The sequence below is a fragment of the Nannospalax galili genome, unplaced genomic scaffold (genome assembly GCF_000622305.1).
Source record: "Nannospalax galili isolate Female #2095 unplaced genomic scaffold, S.galili_v1.0 scaffold95, whole genome shotgun sequence".
Classification (NCBI taxonomy): domain Eukaryota; kingdom Metazoa; phylum Chordata; class Mammalia; order Rodentia; family Spalacidae; genus Nannospalax; species Nannospalax galili.
In genome coordinates this window covers 4,928,724-4,944,212 of record NW_008342393.1, presented here as the reverse complement: position 1 = coordinate 4,944,212, position 15,489 = coordinate 4,928,724, and the positions used below count along the sequence as shown (strand labels likewise).

General features: G+C 50.2%; 2 protein-coding genes across 2 annotated transcripts in view; one reads left to right on the top strand and one right to left on the bottom strand.

Annotated features, from left to right (window-relative positions):
• Acsf2 (acyl-CoA synthetase family member 2) overlaps window positions 1-15,489 on the bottom strand; it is a 40,724-nt gene that overhangs the window by 4,504 nt on the left and 20,731 nt on the right. Inside the window, exons 2-10 of the mRNA XM_008838346.3 lie at window positions 9,606-9,801; window positions 9,127-9,255; window positions 8,855-8,908; window positions 8,098-8,216; window positions 7,815-7,980; window positions 7,203-7,298; window positions 6,906-7,063; window positions 6,543-6,634; window positions 5,798-5,874 (exon numbers count right to left, since the gene is read on the bottom strand). Coding sequence (XP_008836568.1) covers window positions 5,798-5,874; window positions 6,543-6,634; window positions 6,906-7,063; window positions 7,203-7,298; window positions 7,815-7,980; window positions 8,098-8,216; window positions 8,855-8,908; window positions 9,127-9,255; window positions 9,606-9,801 — 1,087 coding nt within the window. The remainder of the gene's footprint in view (window positions 1-5,797; window positions 5,875-6,542; window positions 6,635-6,905; window positions 7,064-7,202; window positions 7,299-7,814; window positions 7,981-8,097; window positions 8,217-8,854; window positions 8,909-9,126; window positions 9,256-9,605; window positions 9,802-15,489) is intronic.
• Chad (chondroadherin) lies at window positions 1,417-5,791 on the top strand. Its single transcript, XM_008838344.2, has 4 exons — window positions 1,417-2,527; window positions 4,298-4,461; window positions 4,664-4,809; window positions 5,010-5,791. The coding sequence occupies exons 1-3, from the start codon at window positions 1,757-1,759 to the stop codon at window positions 4,803-4,805; spliced, it is 1,077 nt and encodes a 358-aa protein (XP_008836566.1). The 5' UTR covers window positions 1,417-1,756; the 3' UTR covers window positions 4,806-4,809; window positions 5,010-5,791.

Genomic DNA, 15,489 nt, shown 5'->3' with positions numbered 1-15,489 from the left:
CTTCTTGATTTCAGATCACAACATCCTCTGTCCCTCCCTTCCAAACCAAAGGCCCCATAAACTTGATGAGAAAGCCAGCTTGTCTTGCTTGGTCCAGCTGGGAAAGGTGCAGACACAACATCCCCCCCTCCAATCTGGGACAAGTGCCTGACTTAGGGTGGGTGCTCTCCAAGCTCTGGAGACTTTCCTGTACATCTATTTTCATCAAAATAAAAGTAGAGCCAGAGCAGGAATTTAAAAGGCCTGTGGCACATACACACACCTCCAGTGGTTAGAACATCCTGAGCAACAGAAAAACCAGCAGCCAGCCTAAATACCACCAGGGAATGTTCTAGGCCAGGAATGATATCAACCCTCCCCATTTTAAAGGTAGGGGTTAAGAGGGGCTTAGAGAAGAGTAAGTCCTGGCAACTAGGTACTGGGTGACAGGAGTGCATCTAGGAGAGCAACTTTGTACTCTATTCGATCTCTGTTGGTGTCCCCCCATTCCTACACATCCACTCATGTGGCTCTGGCATAGCTGGGGGTCTGGTTCCTCCACCACCTCCCCAAACACAAAATCTCCTGCCAGGCAGCCCAGGTAAGAGCTATGACCTGTCTGCTCACCAGCTCCTCTCCACAGGACTCCAGATTCTGGCTGACAAGTGAGCACTGAGACCTGACCCATGGGGTGGGGCTGCCCACAGTCTAGCTTCTGGTGGCCAGAGTGGCCAGGGCTGCTCCCCCATAGTCAGGACCCCCACATCCAACCCGTCCTCACAGTCCTCTGCCAAGTACACCTTGGCGCCACTAGGCTGCCACTCTGAGACCTGTCAGGCTTGGGTCCTAACCACGGGGGATGGGAGGGGAGAAGGACTTGGTGGGGAGATTAAGGAGAGGATGGTGCAAATGTGCTCATTCAGTGGTCTGTGGTCTCCAGGTTTGTTGCCAGTCCTATGTGGTCCACTCCCCACAACCCGCACACACATACCAGCTCCCACTTTTCTGTTTGAAAAAGGGGTTGAGGGTGCAAGGGACAGAATCACAAGCTCAGAGCTAAGGAGAGGGGTCAGGAGCAAGCCCACAACCTGGGCTCCTGCAGACCTGGTGCCCACGGGTTCTGTGAAGAGGCAGAGGCAACCCTGTCTCAACTCTTTGGGATATGCTGGGGCGGGTCTAGCCAGATGAGGGAGCCCGACGCCATGCGGCTCCCACGCTCCGGCGGCATCGCACAAGAGCTCCATTAAAGCGCCGCCGGCTGGCCGACCGCGGCGAGACGCATCCGGTGTCGGGCCCCCACTTCCTCCCTCCCCAGGTCTAGGGTACCCTGCTTGCCAAGGGTGTATGGGGGAGGGGGCAAGGAGACTCAAACTTAAGCAAATAAATAAGTTCTAAGAACGCCTCCCTCTCCCTGGTGGAAATTCGGGACCCTAGACACACCCATTACCTCCCTGGGGTGGGCGTCCAAGGTAGCAGAGGTGGGGGGAGAGGCAGCATCGCATTTGAGAGCAGGAAGCAAGGGGCTGGGGCTCAGGGCCACGCCCCCCCCAGCCCGGTGCACAGTCGCCAGCTGCGAAGAACCCCCAGCACAGGGTTGCATCTCCGGGTGGGAGGGGGTTAAGTCGGTGGCCTCGAAGCTCCACGTAGTAGCTGGCTCGGCCACGGGCTGCGGTTAGGGCTGCCCTATAAATGGGCAGGAGACCCAAGAGCCGAGGACTCACCGCTGCCCGCGCCCCGCCGCCCGCAGCCCCGAGTCCTGGCTTCAGGCGTCCTGGCCATGGCCTGCGCGCTCTTATTCAGCCTGGGCCTTGTCGCCGGCCTCCTGCCGGTACTGGCCGCCTGTCCCCAGAACTGCCACTGCCACGGCGACCTGCAGCACGTCATCTGCGACAAAGTGGGGCTGCAGAAGATCCCCAAGGTGTCAGAGAAGACCAAGCTGCTCAACCTACAGCGCAACAACTTCCCAGTGCTGGCTGCCAACTCGTTTCGGACCATGCCGAACCTGGTCTCCCTGCACCTGCAGCACTGCAACATCCGAGAGGTGGCCGCCGGCGCCTTCCGAGGCCTCAAGCAGCTCATCTACCTGTACCTGTCCCACAACGATATCCGCGTGCTGCGAGCCGGTGCCTTTGACGATCTGACCGAGCTCACCTACCTCTATCTAGATCACAACAAGGTGACCGAGCTGCCCCGAGGGCTGCTCTCCCCTCTAGTTAACCTCTTCATCCTGCAGCTCAACAACAACAAAATCCGAGAGCTGCGCCCAGGTGCCTTCCAGGGGGCCAAGGACCTGCGCTGGCTCTACCTGTCAGAAAACTCCCTCAGTTCCCTGCAGCCTGGTGCCCTGGATGATGTGGAGAACCTTGCCAAGTTCCACCTGGACAAGAACCAGCTGTCCAGCTACCCCTCAGCTGCCCTGAGCAAACTTCGGGTGGTGGAGGAGCTGAAGCTGTCTCACAACCCTCTGAAGAGCATCCCTGACAGCGCCTTCCAGTCCTTTGGCAGGTACCTGGAGACACTCTGGCTGGATAATACCAACCTAGAGAAGGTGAGTGCCCTGCTGCAGAGCTCCTCTAGCTCCTTCTTCCCTTCCCGGAGGCCAGCCCAGGACTACATTTCCTCCTCATGGACTCCCAACCCTCAGGACATCACCAAGGCTCTGCCACCTTTCTCCCTCACTTTGACACATCACCACCCTCTTCCTCTCTCCCTCACTTGTCACACTGCCACCCTAATCCCTGCCCAGCTGCTTCTCAGCAGTGTCCTCTTGGGATTCCTCCTTATAAGAGGGGAGGAGGCTGTCCTGGCCCCACAAATGGCCTCTCAGGAGGCATCTGTAGCATGCTCCAAACCTCACTATGAGCAGCAGCCACCTCTTCCTGTTGGGCCTTCCACCCCTCCTCTGCAGTTTTCCCAGTCTCCAGTAAACCTACCATAAAGGAAGGTTTGTCTTTTGAGGAGCCTTCCAGAGACGCCTAGTGAATCAGACTCACAAAGACACCCTGTTCCTGCTGGGGGCTGGTCTGTGTGCTAATGCAAAATGGGGGGCTGGAGAATGGGGGAGCAAATACCTAAGGAGGCTTCTTCCACACCACCAGAGATGCTAATGGACGCCCCATCCTCTCCCTGGGTCCACACACACTCAATTCACTGCATACTCAGGTCCATTTCACTGAGTAGGGAAATCAAGGCATGGGAGCCAAAGACTCCACCAGGTTGAGGGCAATGGTGCCACGGGCCCCACAAAGAAACAGAGGCAACCCTTGGTACACACAAGTCCCTAGGTGGCTTCTTAGAGAACAGACTGTGACTCCCTGTTCCCCAAACTGCTTGCTGCCCTTTGGTCTACCCCAGTTACCAGACCCAACCCCTGTCCATCTTCTCACTCTTTCTTTCCCCTTTGGGTTGCCCCATCTCACCTCATGGGGTTCTATTATATAGGTGCAGAATACCGTTCTTGGTACTAGAAAATCACCCTGATACAGGGGTTTCATCCAGGTGGTTTAGGTGGGAACCAGAACCAGATAGAGGGACATTTTGTTACCAGAGAATGCCACATCTCAACCTAGGTTATGAGAGAGAGAACATAGACAGGGAATGAAGGCAGAATCCCACTTGGGCAGTAGCCAACTTCTGTCTAGGTAGATAGAGCCTTCTGGACAGGCCTTCATCATCCAGGTTCTACCACAGCTAAAGGTAGACCACTTGATGGCTCACCAGGACCAGAATGGTCTTTCAGGGACAGTAGAACAGCTCATCGGGAGTTGATTTTGGGTGGAGGCCAGACAGGAACTGTGGCCTGAAGACTGAGACGGGGGCACCAATAGAACATTTCCTCCAGAGCTGTCCGACTTGGCCAAAGTCCCCACCAAGGTGGCTCCACAAATAGCATCTGGCAGGGGCAGAAGGAGCAACAGGGACAGCACTGGGGGAAATCCCAGGACCCGGGGGCTGTGGGGAGTTTAGGCTCATTGCCCATCCCACCAAACACCAAGTTCACTGTGTGCCAGCCTGGGCTCTTGGAGCCAAGCTCTAGGTGCTCCCCAGGCCCCGTGTTTGTGTAGGGAGTGTGCTGCCTAGAGGGTGGGGGGCAGGGTGTGGTCTTGAAGCTACTGTTTACTCGCTGGTATGGCCCTAGCCAAAAGACTGGACTTTTTCCACTTTTCCATCTCAAAAATGGATTACATCATCCAGACAACTTGGTCATTCTACTTGGAAAATTGCAACTCTTCATTGGGGTAGTGCTTGTGTGTCTAGGGAAAGACTCTGACCGTCTGGGGAGTTGGGGTTCTTATTCCTGCCCTCCTCATCTCCCCAGTTCTCAGATGGTGCCTTCCTGGGTGTGACCACACTGAAACACGTCCATCTGGAGAATAACCGCCTGAATCAGCTACCCGCCAACTTCCCCTTTGACAACCTGGAAACACTCACCCTCACCAACAATCCTTGGAAATGCACCTGCCAGCTCAGGGGCCTTCGGCGGTGAGAATATCCCCCATGTTATCCCCAAATTCCTCCTTCATATGACGATCCTGCAGTAAGACTGCCTGGGCATACATTCTAGATCTGCTCTACCTAGTGGGCCTGGGACTGAGAGCCTCAGTCCATCTTGGCCCTGCAACTCACTGTCCCTTCCCCAAGTGTTCCATCCATCTTCCCCAAGCCCAACAACTCTTCTCGCCAGGTGGTTGGAAGCCAAGTCCTCTCGCCCGGATGCCACCTGCTCTTCACCTGCCAAGTTCAGGGGCCAGCACATTCGGGACACAGATGCCCTCCGCAGCTGCAAGTTCCCCACCAAGAGGTCCAAGAAAGCTGGCCACCATTAAATAGGTGGGGGCCGGCAAGCAGGCTACCATTGCCCCTCTTTTCAGATTCCCGACAAGGAATGACACTCCTATCACTGGAGGGGCAGGAAAAGGAGGGGAGGATGGGACTCCCCATCAAGGGTTCTGCCTAGGACTCACTCCCACCATCCCCTTTGATGCTGCCTGGGCTGCTGGAGTCCTGACCCCATCCTTCTCTCACTGCAGGTCCTGACCCAGCCAGTCCTGGTGACTGGCCTTTGCCTTCTGCTGGAGAGACTACTGACCTTCCCACTGCCACCTACACTCCCCTACAGCCTCTGCTGATGCACAGAGCTTCCCACACATCCTGGTAGGGGACATTGGGTTCTCTACTACCCACCCCAGCTCCACCCAGCAGGGTCTCTACTACCCATCTAGATACATCCTGGCAGGGGACATTGGGTTCTCTACTACCACTTCTCCAAGGGAGGATATAGAGCCCTTGCCCAGCCACTGTGCCTGAGCCCTGCCATGGCTCCTCTCAGAGAAGCTATTGCTGAACCCTCTCCCCTGAGTCCATCAGAACTAAAATACAGTAGTCATCAGGATGGTCACCATCCCCTAATTGCCTTCTTCAGTTCCCTCCTTCCTTACCATTTGGAAACAAACATCAGCCCGTTATCCCATCCTTATTTCCAGAAAAGATCTCAAGCCCATGTCCCAACTCTGCCATCCCCCTCCTGCCAAGACATACTAACAAGACACCGGTGCTTGGCTACACATCCTTCCATTCTGCGTTTCTGTCCCAGATTTCTATAAACATAAATTTATGTGTGTATAATATTCACTCCCCTCTCACCTATCCCCATACCTCACCAGACCCTGATGAGATCAGACTGTCTCATCCTGCCTTTGCTTCCTGGAGAAGGGGCTAGCCCTGAGGGTCTCTTTTGGGCTTTTGATATGGCTTGTCAGTGTATACTCATTTTAGGCTTGGCCTTCTCCTAGCTACCCTGGCTCTGACCACTACTTACCACCAGCTCGTGCATATTCATCTTGTTGATGATGGCTCGGATCAGTTCTGGGGGTGCGGGGGACCCAGCAATCACACCTGAATCAGAAAGAGAGGCTGATGGGACTGGTCGTGCAGGCCTATAATGCCAGCTACTTGGGAGGCTCAGAGACGGAGATTTTAAGTTCAAGGTCTGCCTGAGCTACAGAGTGAGTTCAAGGCCAGCCTGGGTAACTGAGTCAGATCCTGTCTCAAAAACAGTAAAAAACAGCTATAACTGTGTGGTAGAACTCTTGCCTGGCATGCAGATGACCTGGTTCAACCCTCAGTACTGCAGGAAAACAGGAGAGGCTAACACAGCTCCCCATTCTTCAGGCCCACTGCACCCCCATCATCTACTATGTGAGTGACCTAGAGCCTGATGCAGGACATAAAAGCTGAACTTGGTGCTAGGTGTGGTGGTGCATACCTTTAATCTCACTGTTCAGGAGACAGAGGCATAGGGAGGCAGATTTCTATGAGTTTGAGGCCAGCCTAGTCTACACAGAGAGTTCCAGGCCAGCCAGGGATACATAGTGAGACCCTGTCTCAAAAAAAAAAAAAAAAAAGTCCAGCATCTAGGGACACTGACACTGGGAATTTGCCTCCCTCTCTCATCCACATTGCTACAATGCCCTTCCCACCACCTGTATTAAAAACCGGTTGGCTCACCAGGGTAAGGGAAGAAGACCCCACCCCAAGCTTGGCTGCCCTCTACCCAACCCCACCTCCTCGTAAGGATGAGAAATTATAACTGGAGAAGTCTGGCTGGTTGAGGATATCCACAAACATGGTGGGAGTGCCATACAGGAAGGAGCCTCTGCGCAAAGGAAGGTCTCAAAATTAGGCTTGGGAGTGAAAGGGAACTCCTCCCCCACCCAACATGAACCTTCAGTAAGGGTCAAGGCCAAAGCCAGGGAACAGGCAGAAGCTCAAGGCAGCACCTGGTCCTCTCCTGGGAGTCCCCACTACCCCCACCCTAGGTCTCCTGGCTGGAGACAGGAAGCATCTTGGAAAAAGGAGGGTAGGCCCAGGAATGAGGATTTGGAGGGTCTCATTAGCCCACAGGTGACTTGTCCACCAATGCCCACTTCTCTTTGCTGATGGCTTCCAACGCCTGCTTGCCGTTGAAACTCGGAGAAGACAGGAGGAGGGTAGCGCCGTGTAGCATACAAACCATTGTGCCCCCCACAGAGCCCAGGCAGTGGTACAGGGGGCTGGGCAGGACAAGTCGCAACTCCTCTGGTGTCTGAAGATGGAGACAGGAGGCTGGGTCTATCACGGAGCCAGTTCCTCCAGCCAGCAGGGGGAACCCAGCAAGTTGTCCCACTCCTGCCCAGCCACTTACCGCAACCTGTAAGCCTCACCAAGACCCAACCCTGCCTCACCTTCATAGGCATCTTCAGGCGCTGGCCTATCAGGTTGGAGTTGTTTACAATGTTGTAGTGGGAAAGGGTGGCCCCTTTGGGGCTGCCTGTTGTCCCCTGAGAAGATAAGCAAGTGAGAGCTTAGCCTCTTTCTCCCGATTTCCTTCCCATTCTCAGTCAACTTTCCAGAGAATAGCAGGCTAGGAGTTCAAAGACTAGGATATGGCTGCCTTGTATCCATTTCCTCCCTTTGTTTATGCACGATGAACTGCACAGGGCCAGATGTTGGGATCTAAAACTGCAGAAAGAAGATCTCTGTCCTTGTACCATTTGCATAAGGTATCTCAGAAAACTCCCATCATCAGTTAGCTGAGTGGCCTTCGGAAAACTCCCTCTGGGGCCTCTGATTCTCCATGAATGAGATCTACCAACTCTGCCCCTCTGAACCCTGGTGACTCTGTGAATTTGTACTGCACTGGGAGTAACAGGGTCCAGAAAGGATGTGTGACAAAAACACCAGTTGCTGATGGGTCACGTGGGAGTGCTGATCTCCTGACTCCCTCTGCCATCTCCCCATCCTGGGGAAGGGTCACAGGGCAGAGGGCATGCATCAGCTGGAGACCTCTGTCCTACCGAAGTGAACTGGATGTTGATGGGGTCATGGCAAGACAGGAACTTCTGGGTGTACCGCAGCTGGGTCAGATGTTGCTCTTTGCCACCAGCAGCCACCACATCATCCAGCAGCAGGGTCCCCGGAAAAGGGGCATCCACAGAGATGACTGTGGTCAGATCTGGGAGTCTGAGAGACAGAGAAGAGAGGATGGTGAGAAGTGGCCAAAGGCAAGTCCAGGGTTTGATAAGAGGTGTGTGAGTTTGAGATGTCATATGATAGTCCCCAAACCCAGGACATGCCCACCTCTCACTCTTCAAGGCTCCTGGTTGGGCCTTTTCCAGTTCTGGACAGATTTGCTTCAGGATGTTGTAGTACTGCTGGGTCTTGAATTGCTTGGGGAATACAATAGCTTTGCAGCCTACCTATGGGAAGAGAAGCCCCCATCTGTGGTCAGCAAGAAACCCCAGACTGGGGCTCTAAAGGAGTCCTCACTAATCAGTTGCTCTTTCCCATACACATGGATAACTACCCTGACACACCTATGCAACACCACACACACACACACACACACACACACACACACACACCATCACCACCACTAGTACATTCACCACTCCAATACACGCATACAAATTAGCCTCTAAACATATATGCCACACCCCTAGACACACATACCTCATACACATAGGTACACTACCCTCACATACCCATGCAACACCACACACACACACGCACACACACACACACACACACACCATTTGCCACTACAACACACACATACAAATCAGCCCATAGACATACAAACCACACCCCTAGACATATGTACATCATATACTACACACACACACACACACACACACACACACACACACATACACTCTCCCTCAACACATGCATCAGCCTTATGACCTACCCATACCCATACCTAAGGCCTCCTTCCAATCTCATCCATCCTGAGGAGGGACATCCTGTAATGTCATCCAAAGAGTATGCCCTTTCTCATCCCATTGGCCTCTATAAAGTGCATCACAACCCCCTTCCGATCAGGAACTAATAGTACCTTTCCGAGGACGTATTCCAGTTCTATGGCCTGGTAGGCTGGGTTCACAGATACCTAGGGGAACAGGGAGGGCATGTGAGTGTCCTTCCCACTGCCCCTCTCAGAAGGCACAAGGAAGCATCCTTCACTTTGCCAGGGCTCTTCAGTGAGCCTTAGGAGAAAGCACTACCAGGTCTGAACCAGCCAGATACTGGTTTGGTTCCACTGTCAAGAGCTCCTGTTGAGTGACATCCCTCCACATACTCAATTGTGCCAGGTAAACCCCTTCTTACCAGTATGATGCCTGCCTGCGCAGTGGCCAACTGAATGAGTACCCATGCATAGGAGTTGGGTCCCCACATGCCCAGCCGGTCACCCTTGCGAAGACCAAGGCTCAGGAGGCCAGCAGCAGCTTTGTCTACCTGGTACAAAGAGATAGGGACCAAGTGGTAAGGTGAAGGCAAGCAGGAGGCAACCCATGTCTCCTACCTCCTCCCTTGGCCCAGGAATCACTAGGAACAAAGGGATTTTCAGACCTTCACAAACCAGAGATGGAGGCAGGAAGTCCACATAGTCAACAAATACTCTAGGAGCTATTAACAGGAGGCATCGGGGCCACTTCTGCTTCTGTCCCCATCTGATACCAACCCTTGGGGTCCTCAGGCAACCCTGGCACACTGCTCCACAGTCAAGTACCTACTTTGCAGCTCCACCCAACTACAACAGTTGGGGACTAGCAGCTGCTCTTTGAAGGTTCAAGGCCAGTACTCACCTCCTCCTTGAGTTGTGCAAAGGTCAGCCTGATATTTTCATGGAGGATAACCAAAGCCTCTCGGTTGGGGAATCTCTGTGCTGTGGCATCCAGGCACTCACCCACAGTTGTATTGACAAGATGGAAGTTGGTGTGGCCCTGAACATAGCTGAGGCCTCCGATAGGCAAGGGGCTGGTGTAGTTCATCTCTCCAGAACTGTGGGAGAGAGGCCATGATCTGGATGGTACCAGGTTGGACCTCCCCAGTACCAGAGGCCTGGCACACTTAGCCAGCGGTCCAACTGTTTATGTTAAGGAGGGACCACTAAGCTTTCTCCAGATCTTTTTTTTCTTTTGAGACAGAAGCTCATGTATCTCACCCAGGCTCGCCTCAAATTCACTACGATGTAGCAGAGGACGATGACCTTGAACTTTTGCCCCCACCTCTTGCGTGCTGGGATTACAGACATGCACTACCACACCCAGTTTTATTCTGTGATAGGGACTGAAGCCAAAGTTTCGTGCATACTAGGCAAGCACTCTACCAACTGACCTACATCACCAGTCTCTCTCCAGACCTTCTTGTAACTAGTCTTGTAAGCTTAGACTACTCTTTTCCTAACTCTAAGCCTAATCCCCAAGCAGCAGGGTAGGGGCAGGACCACCCTAAGCTAGAGGCAAGGTGCCTTCTGCACCTTCCTGGAAACAATGAGGTGGTCAGAAGAGCCAGCAAGAGCCAGCTGCACAGAGACAGATCTTATAAAGGGTCACTGCACCTGTACCCCGACCCCTGCCTCATTAAGGGTGAAGGTCACTATGATAATTCCTGAGGAACTGGTAACCCCCATGATTGGACCCAGAGCTGGGATCCAGGGCCTTGGGTTTCTTGGCTCCTCAGTGGGTCAGTTTCTCTCCTCTGAGCCTGAAGTTCAAAGACAGAATAGGCAACAGGTTTAGGAGGCAGGTGGTGTCCCTAGGAAAGACAGTTGAAAAGTATCAGTAACAGTGTGCCTGCAAACAAAGAGCGCTCCCATGTTCCACTGGCACCTGACCTTGGGCTCCCACTCTCAGATGCTGTCACATGGCATAGGTGATTACGAAAAGGATGGTAGCATGTGGAACGCATGGTGATCTCAGGCACCACGGAGCCAGGAAAGAAGGAGCTGGTGCCTCAATAAGGATGTCCCACACCAGGAACAGAGAGAGTTGTCTTCAAGCAAGAAACTCCCATCTCCTTTATATCACTCTCAGTGAATGGATTTCATTGGCATACACACCTGCATCCCAGTACTTAGGCGGCTACTACCGAGAATTTGAGGCCAGCCTGAGCTACATAGTGAAAACCATGCCATACATAACAAGACCCTGAAGTGCAGGTGAATTATGAACAAAGTAAGGAAGTTGACATGCAAAGATGCCAAGGTTCAGCAAGGATGGGAAACAGCTGAGTCTGAAATGGAAACCAGGGCAACTGCCTCGATTCACTGCCAGGCCTGCCTCTTCTTTGGAGTTTTCCTTTGTCTAGTTACCAGAAGGTCTCTAACTTCAATGCTATTTGTTTTGTTTTGTTTTTTTTCATACTTCTAAAAAGCAATGAAAGAGGGTAGGGCAGTGCTGAGTGGGAAACAGGCAGCTCCTCCAAAGAGTTAAAAGAGTTCTAGAAATTCCTACCAATGCAATTTGCTCATAAACATAGGAACCACCCCTGTCATTTAGTTGTTTCAGAAGCCCAAGCACAAACTGATTTTTCCTTCTCTGCACACACCCTAACACCTGGCCCCAAAGGATGGCCACTTCTTTTTATATTTTTAAAGAGATCTGGGGAAGTTTTAAGAAACATTTGTGCCAGGGCTGGAGAGATGGCTCAGCGGTAAGAGCACTGACTGCTCTAGCAGAGGACCCAAGTTAGATTCCCAGCACCCACTTGGCAGCTTACAAACCATCCTTAACTCCAGTTCCAGGGGAATCCAAAGCCCTCTTCTGACCTCCGTGGCATTGCACAACACGGGTGCACTCACATACATGCAGGCGATACAGTTGTACACATAAAATAAAAATAATAAATAAAATATTAAAAAATTAAAAAAAGAAACATTTGTGCCATAAGAAGCTGAAAGAGTTGGAGGAGGAGAGCCAGCAGACCCCATTAGTCTCAACTCACAGAACTAAAAGGCAGAAACTGTGTGGCTTCAATTAGGGATTGAAACCCCAAAACTCTCAGTGGCCACATGGGACTGAATCCAAGTGGGTGTTTCATGAGAACAAGAGACAAGGCCCAGCCTCACCTAAAGGTGCCCTCAGAGAGTTGGTGTGTGAAAACACATGCCCAGATCTGATTTCATTTAAGTTGGAAATAAGGAAGTTGGGAACAAAAAACATCTCTTGACTTCTTGATGTTGGCAGCTGATGTGTTCACACTTTATTCCCAGTGCCTGAGTATTTAGAACATAAGTACTCCTACAAACGGTCAGTTGAATAAATGCATGATGACTCAATAAACATGGGCAAAGGGGCCTGAGGGTGTAGCTTAGTGGAAGAGCATTTGCTCTTGGAGGGCATGTATGAGGCCCTGGGTTCAATTCCCAGTACTGTGAAAAGGAGAAGGAAAAAAGCAAAGCACTTGAATATATATCTTTCCAACCAGCATATGACATACAAATTAAAACTCTGAGGGGCTGGGGGAATGGCTCAGCCTGTAAAGTGCTTGCTGTACAACTGAAACCCAAGTTGTATCCTCAGAATCCATGTAAAAAGCTGGGTGTAATAGCATATTTTTTAGTCTTTTTGAGATAGGGGTCTTCTAGTAACCCCAGCTGGCCTAGAACTCACTATGTAAACCAGGCTGGCCTTGAACTCACAGAGATCCACCTGCCTCTGCCTCCTGAGTGCTGGGATTAAAGGCGTGCATCACCACACCCAGCATAATGGCATATACTTGTAACCCCAGCACTGGGGAGGTGGAGACGAGGATCCCAGGGGCTCACTGGCCAGCCTAGCCTAATCAGTGAGTACCAGACCAACATGGACAGCACCTGAAATGACACCTGAGCTTGTCCTCTGGCCTCTACACACATGTGCACACGTTCATGCACACACCTGCACAAACCTGTGTACCTGCACACACATAAATAAACAACACCCATACACATACAAAACTACTAATTCACTGAGAACTTGACTGAAAATTCACTTAGAAGAAGGCAAAAACCAAGTAAGTGTTCCTGTGTTATGAGAATGTGAAGAAATTGGAATCCTTGTTCACTGCTGGTGGGAATATAAAATGGTTCAAGCACTGTGGAAAACAGAATGTGGTTCTTCAAAAAGCAAAACATAGAATCACCATGTGACCTGACAAGTCTATTCCTAGAAATATACCCAAACAAATTGAAAGCAAGTGCTCAAACTATTCAATAAAAATTATTGGAGTTTGGGATTGGAGAGAGGACTTGTCATACAAGAATGAGGCCCTGAATTTGGTTCCCCAGCACCCACGTAAAAAGCTGGCAGCACAGTGTATACCTACAATATTAGCACTGGGGAAGGGGGACCAAGAAGATGGGGGGAAGAGCTGCTGGCCAGCCAGCCTACCCAAATACGTGAGCTCCAGGTTCAATGAGAGACCAGGTCTCAATAAATAAATAAAATAAAATAAGGCGGGTCGTTCGAGATGGCTCAGCAGGTAAAAGTACTTGCTGCCAAGCCTGACAACCTGATTTCAATCCCTAGGACCCACATGGTGGAAGGAGAGAAAAGATTGCCACAAGTTGTTCTCTGACCTCCACACTAAATAAATAAATAAATGTACAAAATATTTAAAAATAAGATGAGATTTAAGAGACTCAACATTGACCTCTACCCTTTCCAACACACACACACACACACACACACACACACACACACACACACACACACAATTACAAGGGATCATTGCTTTGGACTTAAGTTCTTACACTGATCCAACAGACAAGACTAAAATCAAAATGGAGTCACTCAGTCTGAAGCTCTGGGTTATCAAATAAGACTCAACTGTTTTCCTGAAATTTCAAAATGCCAGACCAATGAGACAACAGCCATATTTCCTAAACAGTTTCAGTCTGTATGAAAATGAAGCCCTCCTACCTTAATCCTTACACTAAAAAATGGTGCGCTCGGGGCTGGAGATGGAGCTCAGTAGAGTGCTTACATGCACAAAGTGTTGAGTTTCAGTCCTAACATAAGAAAGAAGAAAAGTAACCTCAAATAATCTAATGCTGACCAATCAGTTGTTTTTCTACATCTTCATCTCTGCCCAGTCTTTTAAGGAAAGCCACTTTGAAATGATCACTCTGCTTTCGTTCTTTGTTTTTACTTGTTAGCTCTTTGTTTATTCAACCAACCTCATTTACTCTACCAGAACACACCTCACTTTTATAGAATGTGGCTCCTAAAAAGGAGAAAAGTCAATTAAGATGTTTAAACAATAGGGCTAGGGATGTGGCTCAGTTGGTAGACTATTTTCCTAGCCTGTATGAAGCCCTGGGTTCAATTCCCAACACCACATAAACCAGACATGGTGGCTCAGGCTATAATTCCAATTATGAGGAAGTAGAGTTGGAGGACCAGAATTTCAAGGTCATCCTAGGCTACATTGGGAGTTTGAGGTCAGCCAGAGCTACATGAGACTGTCTCAAAAAAGAAAGGAAAAAAAAGAGAAATATTTAAATAAGATTGCAGATCAAAACTTCCCCATGAATATGTCTAGCATCACTATTCAAAACAGCCAAAAAGCTTCCACCTAGTGTCCAGCAACAGGGAAGTAGATAAACAAAATGTAGGATATCCATCCATACAATGGAATGTTATTTGGTCACAAAAAGAAGAAAGGTACAGGGCTAAGATGCAGCTCAGTTGGTAGAGTGCTTGCCTAGCATGCTTGAAGGCCTGAGTTCTGTCCCCAGTACTGTATGATCAAGGCATGGTGGCACATACCCGGGATGTGGAGGTAAAAGGGTCCTCAGCTACATAGTGAGTTTGAAGTCAGCCTGAACTACATGAGACCCTATCAAAAAAACAAAACATCAACAACAACAAACAACAACAACAAAAAAACCCTGATACACTACAGCATGGCTAACCCTTAAAAATATTTATGCTAAGTCAAAGAAGTCAATCACAGAAGGTCACGTGTTCTTTATGTAGCTCTTATATAAGTATTTATGCAAGCATTACAAATACTTCCTTAGGAAGCACCGAAGGGAGAGGAGAGTGTTAAGTGACATATGATTTGCGGTGGTAAGAACACAGACTATGCTTCCCTATCCTCAGGATGTTATGTTTCCTTAACAATCTGCTTCAATGAGTTATTGGCCTTAAACCTCTGGCCTTGAAACACAGCTAAATCTGAGTTTGACAAACACTTTGAGAGCTTCAGGGATGGCAGAGCTATTCTCAATCAACCCTTTCTCTGAAGACTGACAGCTCAGGTTGAGGCAGGGTCACTGCTGCCTATGAGCTAATTTCCAAATCCAGGTTGAGATATTTGTGTCACCTCCAATAGGGACACTGTCCAAATGCCCAACACCAGTAGAAAAGATAAATGGTGACTTACCGCTTCTAAGTTCACACAGTAAGGACAGCAAAGGACTAGTGACCACACCAGACAATTTGAATGGCTTCATAAAATAATGTTAAATAAAAGACACCGAGGCAGGTGTGATGGTACAGGTGTAGACCCAGCATTTGAGAGGTAGAGGGACATGAGATAAGATAGAAAGACAGAATAAGTGGATGAGGGAAAAGAAAGGGGTCTCCCATCCAGGTGTGTGGCTGAAATCTCTCTTGCTGAGAGCTGAGAATTTTAGTACAACTAACACACTTTACAGTGTAGATTGTCTATACAGTGACAATACTCTTTCTTTTTTTTTTT

Bases quoted from the DNA above. Each gene is read 5' to 3' on its own strand.
- Chad (XM_008838344.2), top strand. From the start codon at position 1,757: ATGGCCTGCGCGCTCTTATTCAGCCTGGGCCTTGTCGCCGGCCTCCTG. The intron at 2,528-4,297 runs GTGAGTGCCCTG...TCATCTCCCCAG, and splicing joins ATAATACCAACCTAGAGAAG to TTCTCAGATGGTGCCTTCCT. The intron at 4,462-4,663 runs GTGAGAATATCC...TCTTCTCGCCAG, and splicing joins CAGCTCAGGGGCCTTCGGCG to GTGGTTGGAAGCCAAGTCCT.